We start from the raw sequence: 17,522 nt of genomic DNA, 5'->3' as shown, positions 1-17,522 counted from the left end.
TCGTCATCGTCGTCGTAGTTGTTGTTGTTGTTGTTTTTGTTGTTGTAATTGATATTGTTATTTCTTTTCCAGTCGCCACCTATAAAGGGTACTACATCGCTTGGCAGTTTCAAAGAAATTTTCAGGCCGAATCTACCAGGCGAAAGCTTTTTTTTCACAATTCGACTGAACAATGACAAATGTTAGTATATCTGAATTTACCGACTTTTTTTTATTTTTGTATTCAAACATTGGCTAGTTAAATAATGTATAAATAATAATGTATAAATGTATTTTATAATAATGTATAGATAGTATCAACACATAATTGGAAAGTAGTGATAGTAAAATAAATATTCATAATATCATTCGACACACTCGTACATCAGTAACTAGCAAAGCATGTAGCTTAATATACAGCTATAATTACCCCGATCATTAGCTGTGACTGTTATAAACAAATATTCATGTTGTAGTAATGGCCTTTTAGCTCACGTGTTCACACGTGGGCTTATGCCATAGCGATGTCTGTCTGTCTGTCCGTGTGTGTGTGTGTGTGTCTGTGTCTGTGTGTCTGTCTTTCTGTTTACACGATAACTCAAAAACGCCTGAACAGATTCAAGTCAGATTTGGTACACAGGTACCATATGCTATTTGCAAGAACTGATTAGATTTTTGTTAGTGTTGCTTGCATATTAATGAAGTTATGTAAGATCATTTTTTCCCTATGGAAACGGTAATGAGTGTAGACATATAGCAAGAAATACGGCACAAAGTTTCATGAAACTTTTCATAGATGACAATCTCAGAACATGATGATGATACTGTGAGTGTAATGTCATCAATTATCTGCTCATTTGCATATTTAATGAATTTTTGTTATTAGTGACATAACTCTGAAATTCCTGCACCAAACTTGATGATACGTGCAACAAATATTGATCTAATATATATCTAGCAAGCATACGTTGATGCATTGGGCAGTGTCAAGTTAATAAATAGCTCATTTGCATATTTTATGAACTTTTGTAATAAGTCATATTGCTCCGATGTAACTGCACCAAATGTGATGAAATCTGCTGCAGATACTGATCTGACAGATATCTAATTGTGGTTTAAAGCATTTAGTTGTGTGGAGTTAATTAAGGGTACATTTGCATATTTAATGAACTTTGTAATTAGTGATATTATTCCGAAATTACAGCATTTAATTTGATGAAACTTGCTACAGATGTTGATCTGATAGATATCTAATTGTACTGAGAAGCATTGAGCAGTGTCAAGTTAATAAATAGCTCATTTGCATATTTTATGAAGTTTTATAATTAGTCATATAACTCCGAAATAACTGCATCAAATGTGATGAAAACTGCTGCATATACTGATCCGACAGATATCTGACCGTGTTGTAAAGAATTTAGTGGTGTGAAGTTAATTAAGGGTTCATTTGCATATTTAATAAACTTTGTAATTAGGTATATAACTCTGAAATTACGGCACCAAATTTGGTGAAACGTGCTACAGATATTGATCTGATAAATATTTAGTCGTGCTATGAGACATTGAACAGTGTCACACTAATTAAGGGCTCATTTGCATATTGAATGAACCTTGTCATTAGTGATTTTACTCTCAAATTACAGCATTAAATGTAATGAAACGCGCTACAAATGTTGATCTGATGATATCTAATTGTCCCATGAAGCATTGAGCTGTGTCGAGTCAATTAACATCGCATTTGCATATTACATAAAGTTGTGTAATTACTGATTAACGTCTGAGAGTACTGTGCTAAGTTGATAAAACCTGCTAAATATAGTGATATAACAGATGTTTTATTGTTCTGTGAAACGTACTACTAGTAATGAATATGTTGTAAAACACGTGAGCGCATTCAGTTCATATCTGGTTATTCGTCATGTGATTAAATCTATTTGTCTGATATCCTTAACAGGTGCTTTGACGGTTTACATCGGAGATAATACACGTTCTTTTAATTTATTCAACGTACACAGCTGCAGGGACACTGTCTCTTCATGCACCACCATGAATTTAAGAGAAATTAAATTGGTATATAGCTGCGAACTCTATGACGTACGTACTAATAATTAAGACATATGTACTATATTTAGTCTTGCGGTGCATTCTACTGTGCCCGAAACAAGATTATACCAAAGCCCTCTTGGAAATATCCTTGGTACTGAGTACTTGCTCTGTTCCTCCATGGATTTCTCTCATATTATCATATCGTTATGCGGTAAAACTTATTATGGCATTTAAGGTAGTGACTCAGGTTCGTTGGTCAATTTTAGCAATTTTGTGATTATTTCATATTCTGAACCCTTGAAATATGATCTTTCTATTAGAGAAAACTGTGAGGTAACATTATAGTACGAAATGTCTGAAATTTGACTGAAAACATGGCCTTCTAACAACTGCGTGAGTTATTATTTTCTTTTTGTTTTAACGGTCCGGATGACTGTCAGTGGTTATCGTTATGTACCTTGAAGGAGATTATATAATTTTTTACGCACTATGTTGCGCATGCGCGCACGTCTTCATAAGAGACGCTATTCCAACAGGCTGACGACTGCCGGCAGTTATAGGCGGTGTAGAAAACGTAAACGGGGGCCAAAGAAGAAAAATGGAAAGCTGATGGACGCGAGCGTTTGAAACTTTTGAAACTTTCTGACCTTGGCTCATACTAAAACTGCCATTGAATTTGAAACATTTGTTGGTACTATAGTAATATGGTTACACATGTGATGTTGATACCCGGGCTCCATGCGCGCGCCATACAGCACTGTAGATTACACTGCCGCCCCACGAGACTCTATTTAATCGTCACTGGAAAATATGGTTCTAAAACAGCAGCCCATATTTTGGACTTACAACCCTTTCAGAATTAGAGCGCGAAGCCACTGCAGTGAACTGCAATAAAACTGCTAACGCTAATTAGTTTCAGCTGTAGCCAGCTGGCAAAGTCGACAACATTGGTATGTCCCATGCAGACAGTTTGTCTGGGGAAGTTGAAATAAAAAAGATTTGTACATGGACCAGTGCATGGTAATGTTACATTGTATCTTAATCTTGAACACAGGGTGCCAATCGTAAACTCTCATTTACAACTCGAGCCTCAGACAGAGCTAGTTTTGCCTTTGTACAAGCAGACTTTTTGGTCCTTATCAAGTAGCCTTGTTCAACACCAAAGTGGCCACGGCTACAGCTGAAACTAATTAGTGTAAGCAGTTTTATTGCAGTTCACTGCAGTGGCTTCGCGCTCTAATTCTGAAAAGGGTTGTAGTTTCCAAATTGTCAATTCGACACTGTCATGTCGGTCTAGAGCACAGCACGCGAAACGTCGCTTCACGATCGGTGCCGGTCTGTTTCTATCTGTGATCATGAGAGTGTCGCTGGGTGTCGCGACACGTTGCCGTTTCAATTTTACAATCAGTGAATCTGTCGAGTATCGCCTAAGTCGTTTATTTTAAGTCGTGAAGAATCGCTTTTACGTGTAACTGAAGTTGATTTTGGTTTCATACGCGGGGCCATAATAGTACATGTCACAGTCGAAACTGAAATAGCGCACGAAAACCCTGGTATCATTCCTGATGGTGAGCAAGAAGACTGCAGCAGATCACATGTGAAAACTACAAAAACAAGTGCTACTTCTCGAGTATGTTAAGGCACGGCTCCCGCAAGGGCGCCCTCTATCGACGAGTGCGTTTCGGTTTTACTGGCTAAATCGGCACATCCTTCGTATTAGTCAAACTTTGTATATGTATTTTATGAAAAACGACTCCGCAAAATAGTATTATGTTGATAAAATCCCGGAAATAATAATTTATTTCACTAAATACGGTATTTTTGGTTCGAAAATGGTATTGTCTGTTCAAGCACAGAATCCAGCCGTAGACTCTCCCATATCCTGTAAATAACCACACTGTCCGCGTTGACCCCACTTTCCATCACTAGTGCGACCTATACTGTAAGAAATTTCGCCCCCGTATTGATGACTCGCCACAAAATATCAGCTGACCCTTGACGGACGACCTCCATTACGAGCGTAATTGGGGTCAAACTGTGCCTGCACTTGCTTTCTGGGATAAAGAATTGCCAGCATGATATTGACAAACATGTCAATATAATATTCAAATCAGCGATTTAAAAAGAATAACAAGTTTAGCGGCTGGATTTTGGCAATTTTTTTGTCGTAATTTGGGACTCTAGCCGGCCCGGGGAATCCCTATGCAGGCCCCTGGGGAAGCCCATCCAGGGACCACATACAATGCTTTATGGGTAGAGACAGCTGACTGTATCCTAGTAACGAGGCGGTCGCGTCCATTTCAGCACGCATTCAGCGATCGCGTCGGTGCGAGAGCAGTTCTGGAGATCGATAAAATACTCAACCTCGCTTTTGTTTCTGACGTTTTTTTGTACATGTCGTGAGTAGTGACAACCAGTTGTTGCAAAACACCCCTGTCTGTCCTTGATGAATGATGGCGAAAACAAGTGGTGGGCCACATCAGGGATCAACATGTGCTGATGGCGGCAACCCCGGGCGGCAACCATGATGGCGTAGCCACAATATCCTTCGTCAAACTGCGTTCATTTTGATATGCTCTTGATATGCCAAAGACCGAAACGGTGAAGTTGGCTGACATAAATAGCCGTTCCAAATCTCCCGTTTTGGTCTTTTGCCCACATGAGCTGAAGCCTCGAAGGCTTACACTCGCCGAGTACTCGCACAGCATACACGTCCGCGACCCGGTTGAATCAAGCTGAGCGCGCGCGCGCTCAGGAAACATGAATATTTATTAGTGCAAATTTGCATATTCATAAGAAATTTCTCGAGCCTCGCCTTAACGTACTCGAGTTTACCCTTATTCCTTGAACTTCTCAACTACAGAATTGTTTAGAGCATCGACAGTTTGGTCGTCTCATATTCGAAGGCAAGCAAGCAAGTGACGTTTTGTAATAGAGGCACAAAAATCGGTGCTAAAATGAACTTGACAACCATTTCACACTTGGTACGTGCATAAATTACGGGCTATGAGACCGGAAGTCGAGCGCTTCCGAGCAAGCGAGTGAGCGTCGAAACCAGACTCTGTACAGTGAATATAATTATAAGCTAGATACGTATTTGACAAACAGATTATGCCCTGAATTATCTTTCTAGTGTTTATTGTGTAAATAGTATCCACCGCTTACGCTGACCAGCCTCACGTTCTACGCACAATTTTCATCATTTTTTGGCGAACAAGTGTTCAGGACTTATCAGAAATTCTCCAATCTGATGCCCAATATTTTATCTAGACCCAGATCGAATGAATTTTTTAAAGGTACAAAAATCTGACTTTTTCGGCCATTTTGTGTGAAAATGAGACGTTTACACAAATCGTCGATTTTCTCAGTTCCGATTGTTGCTATGTATGCGCACCTTCAATGAGTATAAGTCGGCGACGCGTGGGCGGATTTCCCCATTTCATTGCATGCTAACACTTCATGATTAGACCTGAAAAAACCGTGTTTTTAGATTTTGATAACCCCCTGAAGTGACGATAACTTGACAAACGTAAAAAACAGACGATAATTTATGCGAAAATCCGACAGTTCAGACTTCGAAGGCTCACTGTGGCAGAAACAAAAGCGAATTTTAAAAATCCAAAACACGGTTTTGTCCCCGTATATCCAGCTGTCTAGTGCCGTTAACAGATCACTTAGGAGTGCTGCCAATTCTTACTTATACTTTTTTCAGTGAAAAAACTCAAAATCACACGTTTTTGCTTTAGACAAACATACGAATGCATGTTTTGACAACTAAACAAAATTTTTACCTTCTTCAAACATAGACCTAATAAAAATGTACCACATGTTGGGTGTGAGACCCCGTTTTTTATGTGAAACTTTTGATTTAAAATATGTGTTAACGAACCTGAGTTACTACCTTAATCACAGAACCAATTACAAGTAGCAATCCGTCCTTATACTTCTTCATTGTCATTATTCATTTGAAAAAAACCTATGTCAAATGACATGATGTCATAATGTCGGATAAAAATAAAGTCATGTATAATAGAACTAATATTTTATTTTTTTCCATTATTCATTAAGTTGAGTCAGACATGTCTTAAACACACTACCTCGGTAGCTATTGAAAGCATGGGTCAAGTGTAAAAATTAACGATTTCACTTACTTTTTTCAGAGGAAAGATCTTCCTGATGATATTGCAGACTACATATCGTTTATCTATCCCCATAAGGATATAGATAAAGTCATCATTTTGACATTGTCCTATGAGAACTTTGCCAAATTTCAAGATGGTGTCCACTGCTATTGGTTGAATCATTTCGGACCGGTTGACATCAAGTTAGAGCCTTCAGGTATACTGGTTTATAATTATTTAGATTCTAATCCTGACTCCCAAATTGTATCAACAACTGTTTGTATAAATGTTTACTGAAGGTACGTTGATTTTGACTTTCCCTGGCATGACAGCTGAGCTACAGTGTACAGTAAACGGCGCAAGTTTGCACTATTATGGCTAATTAGATCTACCAGACTGATATACCTCCTTTCCCTACATGTACTTTCCTGTAGGCTGTCCTCATGGGAAATATGGTGGTAATTGTCAATACGACTGTATATGTCAGAATGGGGCTACATGCCACACTTTCAATGGGGCTTGCAAATGTGCACCGGGCTGGAAGGGAGTGGCGTGTGATCTAGGTACGGTAGTAACTCCAAATTAATTCACGGTAAAAAGTATGTTGTGTTTTATGCCATTAAAGTAGATAAATTCCACCACTTCCGTGTACGTATACTTCTATTTAAACTATTTAGACAGCTTGTTATATTACATCAGTCGACGTGATGTCTATTTGAAATTCTTTGTATTGTAGGAATGTTAAAGTTTTATTTAATTCAAGGCACATCTGACTTTTTGATTTCCTTACTGATTTCGATTAACAGAAAGGGCACTGCCATAATATGCCAATAAACGAATAGATTGGATTGACACAAATTAATGCATACTATTATATAATTTTTTGCATTTGCAAGAATTTACTGCTAACCTTTGGTAAGCAAGTCTATTGCGATCAGTTCAAGGCTATATTTTTGACGATGTACACCTATTATTCTGTGTGCGAATCTTTCTAATTTACATCTATAAAACATGTGTCTCTACAAAGTTAAAACTCGGTTAAAAATACTTTTTTTTTTCTAAGGAAAATATGCCATTTAAATAAGTCAGATGTTTAGGATATTGGAAGAACCACAGATATGTGTTATCAAACATTTTCAATTGGTTTTATTCTGTCTCGCCAATTCAGAAAGTTTGCTATTTTTTAGTTCATCGTTCCGTCATTGTGACACCAAAGCCCGTCCTGGCAGATTATGGTGGAGTTTTCTTCGTAATGTGTGCTGTAATCCAAAGTGATACGAAAGTAAATACATACTTCCAATGGTTCAAGGATGACAAATTACTCGACTCAAGTGACGAAAACATTGTCTATGTTCTTGCAGAAAACAACAGGTATAATTATGTTTAAATGATCATAAGCAGCTTTAAATATTTATGTGGAGAGGATTCGTTGGAATGTATGCTTTCAACGATCTGCAAACGTTTACCCCCTCCCCGCATAAAAATTATTTGACTAAATATTGCTCCCTTTCGTATATATCAAATGGGACTCCCTTTTAAAGTTTTTATCTCTTTACATTGACTAATAAAATAATATGAACATGTACTATTTGCTTCTCACCTCTCGGACCGAGTTGTATGTTGAAACCATAAGGTGTGCTACTAAATTTAGCCCGGCCCAAAGCACTTAGAACTACAATGTTCAAAACTTATGGAAATTTCTGGCACAAAACCATCCCCATTTTGACCAAGGCGGATCGTCGTACAAAGCAGGAGAGGAGGCTGTTTTGTTTGCTTTCACTGAGAGTTACAATGTAAACCTGTCAGGTGTCGTTTGGTCGACGCCAGATTGTCATTGATACACCACGCGCTTACTTCTTGCTGGAGGTAGACTGTGCTATACGAAAATTTGCTACAGCTTTCCGAAAAAAATTACGGTAACTTCAATGAACAACCATGGGATATCAGTTAACAATTACATCCAATTTATTGATCATGTAATTAACTGTCCGAAGTATCCTTGTTCCTCCAAGCCCGTTAAATTTTCATGTCGCCAACATCACATCCTATACGGAGAGCGGCATTATTTTTGTCTATTATGACATCCATCGTACATATCTCGACGTTTACAGCATAAAACGTGGTTTATGTCTATTTAAGACAAAACCTGGTCTGAGAGAAGCAAATGACAAAATTCGATATCGTTTTTGGATTTTTAAAAGACGTTTGGGAAGATTAATGGTAAAATATGGTATTACAATTATTATGATCCCCCTAAACTTCTCTGCTATTCAAGCCTACCAATTCCGCCTACGATGCAATAAAGTTCAACTTGCATATTTCTAAGATTACCATAAAATATCACGGTGAATTTCAACTGAATTGAGCGATAAGCACATGCATACATGATGAGAGGCTTTTGGGCCTGAATTGGCATTTGATACGACATTGGTTAGACTAGTGTACGTCTGAAAGTCACAAAATCGCCCTATGCCCAATTTTATACACATTCCTTATCTAGTGTCATTGCCATCTATTTCTCTTTATCACAAAATACATTTTACCCCATCGCTTGGCCATTGCCTTCATGTATTATCTTAACTGATTATATCTATATCATTCTGTCTTGCCTGTTAATGCTTATCTGATGATTGGTCATTTCTTTTAACCCACATCATTCGGTATGCTATATACTGAGCAATATTCTTTGGCATTCTGATTAAATTGGATATGTCATTGTCACGTTTTGGTATTATCCCTTCAAGCGACGTGTCGAAAATAATGGTGGCACACCTTTGGGAAAACTACACTGGCAAGTACGAATGCCAACTTCGTGATGACTATGGAGCGGTTTATTCAGATATCACGTATGTGAACATTTCTGGTGAGGCCACCTTGATTTAATGTTCTGTTTTCTACCAAACTGTATAGACTGTTGATGAGATATGCTTAGGTTGTGGTGCTTCCTTGGCAGTGAATGGTCAGTTTGATGATTACTGCTGGATTATACAGAAAACAAAGACATGCTCATGTCACGAGGTTAGCTTTAAGCTTAGTTTTGGGGAAACTTTATTGAATACACCAATCCGAAGGATGTAATCTTGTGGTAAGACTGTAGTTAAGGAACGCAACATTTCCTCTACAATTTAGTTACAGCTATTACAAAGTTTTGAAACACGTTATGTTTATATATTGCATTACTCTCTACACTGATTAACAGTGTTCAAAATCGTATCGTCGCGCATACCGACAAATCTTCATGGCACATGTTACCGAATTCATGACGTAGGAAGAACTTTGAATTTATAGTGGACTGTTGCCTGGAGTGGACCCATTGATAAAGAAAGACACAGTCCCTTAAAAGTATTAAGGGATATTGTAAGCTTAGACTTGAACATTGATTTACATTTTATGTTCACAGTCTTGACTTTTACCACCGTTTTCTTTTTAGGTTGCCAGAAAAACAAATGGGGTGAAAAATGTGAAATTAACTGCGACTGTCGGAATGGAAGTTACTGCAGTAGATACAAAGGTTGTAAATGTGGACAGGGATGGACAGGAATTCACTGTGATGAAAGTAAGTATCAATGCAACACTTGAATATTGTTACTCCATTTGTGAATCATCAGTATTGTGACGTGACCATTACGTCTTTGCAGGTTACTTTCGGGTCATTCGACAGCAACGACTCAGGATTTGACCGCAAGTGACCAAACATGTGCTGTCTTTTTGCTCTACAGTAGGTAATCTCCTCATTAATCGAGTACAATGAAATGGCTTTGAATACTTACCAAAATTATCGATTTTGCAGACAAGGGTCTGCAGCGCTTGTTACCTCACTGTATCCTGCAGTCAACTCAAGTGATACAAAATACCATGATATGTATCGCCTACAATTATTAAAGTTACTTAAAAAGGCTGTCATATTTCTAATCAAATCTAATCTCAAGATAATGAATGTTTGATACCCTTCCTTGCATGTTTCGCAGAAGTTTATCTGATTTCTATAGTCATTAATTATGTAAATTATGCATATACCGGTAGACCTGAGGTTTTAATGCTAACTTTTAATTTTTTTATCGGATTGAAATCTGTTCATCTGCTAACTACAAAGTAAAATACTATCAGGTCACTGACATAACAGCGGTCTATGGATGCGGCATTTTACAGTTGATTGCAAATTGCTTTTCCACAGATATGGATATTATATCTATATACACAAACACAAACTCTCATACTTTAACAGAATGTGCTCTTTGGACGTTTGGGATAAATTGTTCACGCAAGTGCTCGTGCAAGATCGCTGAAACGCATAACTGTGATGTAACTGATGGAACATGTCAGTGTAAGATGGGTTATTGTGGTCAACTCTGTGAAAAGATATGCCGTTGCAACTCATGGGAAAAACCGCTGTGTAATTCCACCAATGATTGCCTATGTGTTACAGGTATATTGTTGATATATAATTTATGCGTAAATATAACATAGTCAAAATTTAAATTTGTGTTAGTCAGTAACGATCGCTGCTGCAACAAATATATTATACAAACAATAATAATATTCGATCAATATTCGAGTAAACGAACGCTCTAGTTTGCAAACAAGCAGCAAACACAACACGAATGATAGACTCGAACGAGTATTTAATTATTACTTAAATATGAATCTAATTAAAGGCGAACAGATGTAAAAGTTTGGTGACCAACGCACACATATATGTGTAGATATTTAGAAGTCTGGTTCTCCTCGAAGCATAGTTACAGCTTACACCATGCCATTAGGTTTACCAACAGTTTTTTTTTTCCGATGACGTCACAAGTCATCACAAATTACATCGATCACATGCTGTCTTATTACGTACCACTGCGTAGCAATAGCACAATATATGAAGTAGTTTTTGTTTTTCCTTTGAAATTATGCAGTTGCTTCTCCGCCTCCTAAAAGCTATTGGACCCTTGTGACAGTTACTGTCTCCGTTGCGCTGGCCGTGATAACAGGAATCGCAATACTTGTAGTACGTATGTGCAAGCCACATGGTTACGATCGTCTGCGAGCAGAGGATCCGGAAATAACAGAATTAATTCAGGTAAATAGATAAGTCATAAAGTAATCCATTGTCCGCATGCAACATTTCTATTTATCAAAAAGGGACGTTTTTCATTATGTTTCTTGGCCTCTGTAAAACACATCGTATTTTACCACGCAGCTGCGCAAAAAGTCGATACCAGTGAAAATATGGAGTGAAATTATTACTTGGGTGATATTTCACATGTTCCATTGACGCGATTATTGTCAGGCAGTGGAATAACACAGTACACTTCTGAAACTGAGAAACGTGAGAAGAGAATGTCATCTTGATTCTGTTTTAATTGTTATTTCATTAGATGACTGTCTCAGAGCTAATTGAATTAGTGATGTGACCACACTTGTACACAAACATAAAACCAGCCACCGCCCTAACGTTTTCGCCGAAGTTTACATAATTAACGTTTACTTGAAGCTGTTTTCATATTCATTTCACAGAGAGTACCCAGGCAGTTGAAAGCATGGCAGGTTAAGCACCGACATGTCAACCAAACTGGACCTATACTTGGGCAAGGAGAGTTTGGCCAAGTGCACAAAGGTGTTCTCAAGCAACCTGATCGAAATGCACATGTTGAGGTAGCTATCAAACAGCCTTTGCCAGGTAAGGTACCAAGAGGGAGCCGAGTCACCTTGAAAGCCAAATTTGATCAGGCCCCTTTACGTTTTCCTTCTTGCTATCAGCACATTTCAACTTGAAAGATCGAAATGTTAGAATATGATTTGTCATTCTTTCCAACTGTTGTGCCCTGAAAGATTAGAAACGGAGGACAGACTGTAAAAATTTGAATTGCTCATGCTGACATCCTTCCTTCATCAGGTCAGAACAACGTCCAAGGTAAACATCTCTGCTGTCGTGAGATACAGTGTTTGATTAAACTTAAGAACAACCCAAACATAATCGATTTCAGAGGTTTCGTCTTAAGAGGAGGTATGTTTTGAATGTTTTGATTAGAATAGTTTCTCGATGTCATTTTCAATGTATCCCGTTTCTCGAATCATAACAATAAAATAAATAAAATGTGTGAACATGAAAAAATGTCTTCAAAACGCTACACAATTCAAACTCCATCTTAGTACTGAAAGTTTTATCGTAAAGTTGGAAATTGTGTTCCGAATTGTCCAGAGGCCGTGGATACTCATATAGATGGCACAGAATCTAGAGGGACAGGGGTGAACACGGTTCTATAAACATACCCGACCCTCAGTCTCGGAGATGTGCTTGTTCGCAAAGTCGTTATTGGTTCGTCATCCCATCGAAAGGTTAGAACGCTGTTACTGTAAAAAACGTGTATGGCTTTGAGCCGCATGCCTTACTCGTGCATAACACTCGAGATACAATTGCAAGCTGACTTAATGTCATTGAGTTCCGTTCTTTATACTCTTGGTGCGTCATCATGATTACCAACCTAAAGCAGAGCCCATTCTTTCAAAAGGTGTGGTTTTCTCGATTGTATTTTACAGATAAGCTGTTCTTTTTAATGGAATACGCGCCAAATGGCAATCTAAAAGATTATGTGCGAAGTCTAGGTGAAACGATACCTGAAGTTAATAGGCGAAAATTAGTTAAATTTTTGAAGGGGGTAACTTTTGGAATGCAATATATGCAAGAGAAAGGGGTAAATATCATTTTTTACTTATAGATTTGTTTAGTTCTTCATCTGTATATATATATACTGTTTAATTCTCAGGCTGTGAAGACAAATTAGTTAACACTTAAATCCAATATTTTATTATGCGCATTATAAGTCTATCACAGTGGAAAAGTGTGATTTTCTTTTCAATGAAAAAACTACCAACCTCTTCCCAATATTCCTGTTTTAAGTGAAAATTTTCACCTTTTTCATTCAATGTGTAAATAAGACATGTTTCGGGAAGTAGCCTTTGCGGCCATGTCTTATGAATGCTCAATACAATATCGTTTACCCGTTTTAATATGCATCTCCAAATCTGTACTAGGAAAACAATAGCTGATTCAAGCGAATCGGAGTTATATACATGGTTTTTCATTCTATAGCAAAATTGAATAAATTTACGTACAATTCATTCCAATCATTAATTATATCACAGATCGTTCATCGAGATTTAGCTTTAAGAAATATATTGCTGTGTGCTGGTGATGTGGCGAAAATATGTGATTTTGGCCTAAGTAGAGACGTCAGTGAAACAAAGGGAGTATACATTAATGTGCCTTGGGTAAGTTAAATGAATGTTTTGTGAAAGGATTGATGGATTGATGGGTTGGAGGGTAGGTTGGTGGGGTGGGATGAGATGGGTTGGGTGGTTGAATGAATGAATGGATGGAAGGATGCTTAATCAACAAAATCAGAAATAACAATTCGCTGTAAGATCTTTATATACTTTGAAAAGCTCTATTTCTGTTAAGACAATCAAATATTTTATCACACACACACACACACACACACACACACACACACACACACACATATATATATATATATATATATATATATATATATATATATATATATATATTATTCATTTATCTATACTTTTGTGGATGGATAAATGCACCCTGTCATTGTACTCATTCGTCAGGGTGATATTCATGGCCCGACGCATAGGCAAGAATACTACTCTATGGCCTCATTATGGTAATTCATCTTGATTGTTCTATTTTCTGAATTACCTTTAGGCCGAAGGACAAATAGCTTTTCCATTAAAATGGATGCCACCGGAATTCCTTAAGAGAGGAGAATTTTATTTCAAGAGCGATGTGTAAGTATTATCAAAACATATAATATACCAAAAATCTTCAGTTCATGAAGCAATCATTGTAAGATGAAATAATAATTCAGAGAAAAATATTAATTCAAATAATTAATCGACATTGTTCTTTCAGTGACGTTACAAACATTTTATCCCAGTCAAGAATTATTGACGTTGCTTTGTTTCAAATACATGTATGCATGTATTTTCAGTATCGTGTGTAACTGTGTGTATTTAGAAATGTGCACTTCTCTCAACTCTAATTTTGTGAAATTATATTGAATTACCGTAATGTCATTGCCACTTGTTTTGAGTGCGTATATACAGTATGATTTGGAATTCAATATGCCAAGCGTCGCTGATAGTATTTGACTGGCCTGAAACATTTTGACGATGTCATCAGATTTTTATTAACATGCTACTCCGTAGACCTATTAACACATAGATAATGGTCTTCTCCAACCAGGGGTTGTACCTCCTTAAATTATTCCTACATTTCAAATACATGTTTATTTCGGTTACCTCGGTCATAGACCACGTCAAAATCTAAATTCAGCGTTTCTTATACAGGAACATAATTATCAATTCAAGATATAACACACAAAGCATATAAACATTCTCTCAGAGTAAAGCTGATTCTTCTTTTGCCTTCTTTTGCCTTCTTTTATCCTTTATTGTAACCCTTGTTCTCCTAAGATGGTCATTTGGTGTTCTTCTTTGGGAGGTATGTTCACATGGTGAGTGATCTTTCCTTGTATTGTTTGAGAGTACATACCATCATATCCTGTTGACAGTTATCAGTCACTGCCGTGCAAATCATGATACCTTATTGTCACCAGTCCACCTATACATGCTTGGAATACAATTTCCATACGTTACACCAAGTAAATGGTTGAAGTATTGAGATAGCATATTTGTAATTGGCACCTGGCCATAACCTACAGCAGCTCATCACACCCGCAAATACGAGTACGTGTCGATTTTCAATATTTACCGATGCTGGTGTTGTATTTCCTTGTAGATGCTAAAGTATACTGCTACGTGCTCTTCCATACATTATTAACACTTTATCAGTCTTACTGTAAGATTGAAAGCATATTTTAGGTAGATTTACTTTATCAACTGAAGGTTACATATAAATTAGAATAACCTTAACCACGAGAAAAATATATCAACTTATATGCGCCTCGTGTACATACAAGTATATCAGGATTCTCAATGTTAACTAACATTTCTTTTCTGATGTAACACTTGTTGAAAATCATTTTAAAGATGAAACAGTACATAGATGTGTCTGTTGCCTCACTTTTTTCGACTGTCAAAATTGGTATAAAGTTACTGGGACTGCAGTCAATAATAGGTATAATTTGTTTCACTAATACCAAACTCTGCAAGATGACCCCCGATTTTTATTATTGATTTGGCGAGAGAATGGTTGATAGTTTCATTGAAGAAAGTTTGTGCAAAAGTTTAAGCCTTTCGCTTTCGAGGAGCATACTACATTAAAAAGAATCTTTAATGTCATCATATGCAATATATCGTGCAGGCTATGTAACAATTGGATCGATAAAGTTATCGTGTATTAATATCAGCTAGGTTGAGTATTGATAAAGTTTTGGGAATTGTCGAGGTAGTTAAAGTATGTCTGCGTAACAACAATATTTCTACCAATCACTGTGATTCATTTCATAGTCGATGTTGCACATTAGTATCGCACCCTAAAAATATTCATTAGGAAGTTTTTCACCAGATGTTCATTTATGTACACACTCTTTATGTGAAAAGAAATTGACAACAAAACCGAGGTAATTAAGTTACGTGTTCGAGTTACTTGGTGAACGAATAACGAATAATCGAACATTGAAAGTCTAGAAAATAAATCACATCGTACAACATACCTACAAATATCATTTCCTCTACAGGAGAGTGTCCATACAAGGATTTGACGATTCAGAAGTTTATGGGTAAAGTTAACAGTGGTGAAAGGTTGGAAAAACCGGCGAAATGCAGTTACGAAGCGTACGTCAAAACCATCTGTAGTGCATTAGACATAAGTAAATGATATAATAATACAGATCAGCGAAATACAACAAGTATTAAAAGTTAGGACTAAATGGTATATCGCAGATATAGTAAAGTGATAAAAACGGCTGTCATTCTTTCCTGTAATGTTTTAGGATTGTCGGTAGAAGCTTACGATGGTCGTCGAAATATCAGAAACTTCGAGGCTTCATACAAGCCATCGCATAATAAGAAATTACAGATTGAAGAAGCCATCGGGTCCATTTGACATAATGTCTCAGCAACAACCTCCTTATACTTTGAAATCACCCATGCCTTAACTTGAACTAGAACACAGTGTACTAAATGCGACAAAATAAAATTACATGTTCTCTTGTAAACATGTTTCTCTTAGATATCGAGTGATGAGAAAATGTTGGGAGTCAGGATTGTCGGTGAGACCTTCTGCTAGACAGCTTACTGAAGAGATCGAAGCTCTCGAGAACGGAGAGGTAAAACAATTAACATTCTCTTACCTTTCTGGCCAATATATACTTCGCTTTCATGCACGTTGAATTATCAAATGAAAATTAGGACGTTTGATAACGGCCCGAGGAGTCATCTCAGCCTATCATGTACATAAAATACATAGTACATGTATCTGATTAACAACTCTTATACATTTGTTTGATTTATAATCTCATTGTCAGACTTTGTAGAAGCCTCTCCCTTTCCATTGATTTATTGACCAAAGTTAATTGTATCAAAATTTTGCTTATATCGAACGCAACAAGTTTTTAGAGAATTGTCAATGGGTTATACCTGTTGGAATATTTCCTAGTTCATGTACCTTTCAGTTTACCTGTATACATGTACATATATAAAGATAAACAATGATAAAGATAAAGCTAAACAATCTATTTAGGGTGTACACTTTTTCCAAAGCTTTGGGATATGTTGTTCTTGAGTATACAAACAATTTTCCTTTACCTTCATAGGGTCTTTTTAATGTTGGCGAAATGGTATCCAATCTATGAGGAGACGTCTAGTGCACAAATGACACGGCAACAGCGTTATTGGACGAAAGCAAAGAATTCTTATGTGAAAAAATTAATAAAGTAACATGTTATTTATTATGATTGCAGCATAATTAGAGTAATGTAATATTTAGAGTAATGTCATATATATAGAAACCTGTAGCTCTGACACGCAGCTGTTGGTTAACCGGTTGCAAACAATCCCTTTTAAGCATAAGGATATTTTATTCGAGACGTCATTTGTATTCATATGGCTGGCTATTTTCAAAACAAATTGCATAAGTTTTGTCCAAAACATCTTAGCTTTTGTTGAACAATTATTCGATCTCACACTTTAGAATTCCCTGAATGCAAAATAAAAATATTGCAAAATTATGAGGTGACGGTTATTACAAAACAGACATGTGCATAATAACTGGGATGGATGATTTGTTACAATATCAAATGGCTGGAAAGCAAAACTAGTATGTAATGATAATACACTTAAAAAATATGATATCCTTGTATTTCTACTCGCTGTTAGGAAGCGTGTTTTTGTTCAGTAGGC

General features: G+C 36.8%; 1 protein-coding gene and 1 long non-coding RNA gene across 2 annotated transcripts; both read left to right on the top strand.

The window, feature by feature from the left end:
- The first annotated feature begins 7,356 nt into the window (after positions 1 to 7,356).
- Positions 7,357 to 9,696, top strand: LOC139148745 (uncharacterized). Its single transcript, XR_011555995.1, has 3 exons — positions 7,357 to 7,517; positions 8,891 to 9,009; positions 9,577 to 9,696. It is a non-coding gene; the product is annotated as an uncharacterized lncRNA (long non-coding RNA).
- Positions 9,697 to 13,281: 3,585 nt separating this feature from the next.
- On the top strand, positions 13,282 to 17,077 carry LOC139148744 (megakaryocyte-associated tyrosine-protein kinase-like). The gene is made up of 6 exons (XM_070720209.1): positions 13,282 to 13,403; positions 13,864 to 13,946; positions 14,634 to 14,674; positions 15,860 to 15,956; positions 16,354 to 16,450; positions 16,937 to 17,077. Exons 2-6 carry the CDS (start codon positions 13,897 to 13,899, stop codon positions 16,973 to 16,975), a joined length of 324 nt encoding a protein of 107 aa, XP_070576310.1. The 5' UTR covers positions 13,282 to 13,403; positions 13,864 to 13,896; the 3' UTR covers positions 16,976 to 17,077.
- The last annotated feature ends 445 nt before the right edge of the window (positions 17,078 to 17,522 follow it).

Source organism: Ptychodera flava, chromosome 13, assembly GCF_041260155.1.
Source record: "Ptychodera flava strain L36383 chromosome 13, AS_Pfla_20210202, whole genome shotgun sequence".
In the NCBI taxonomy this organism is placed as follows: domain Eukaryota; kingdom Metazoa; phylum Hemichordata; class Enteropneusta; family Ptychoderidae; genus Ptychodera; species Ptychodera flava.
This window is presented reverse-complemented; position numbering and strand designations above follow the sequence as displayed.

Excerpts from the sequence above, each read along its gene's own strand:
- LOC139148744 (XM_070720209.1), top strand. The coding sequence starts at position 13,897 with ATGCCACCGGAATTCCTTAAGAGAGGAGAATTTTATTTCAAGAGCGAT. Across the intron at positions 14,675-15,859 it reads TTGGGAGGTATGTTCACATG|GAGAGTGTCCATACAAGGAT; the intron begins GTGAGTGATCTT and ends TTTCCTCTACAG. Across the intron at positions 15,957-16,353 it reads GCGAAATGCAGTTACGAAGC|ATATCGAGTGATGAGAAAAT; the intron begins GTACGTCAAAAC and ends TGTTTCTCTTAG.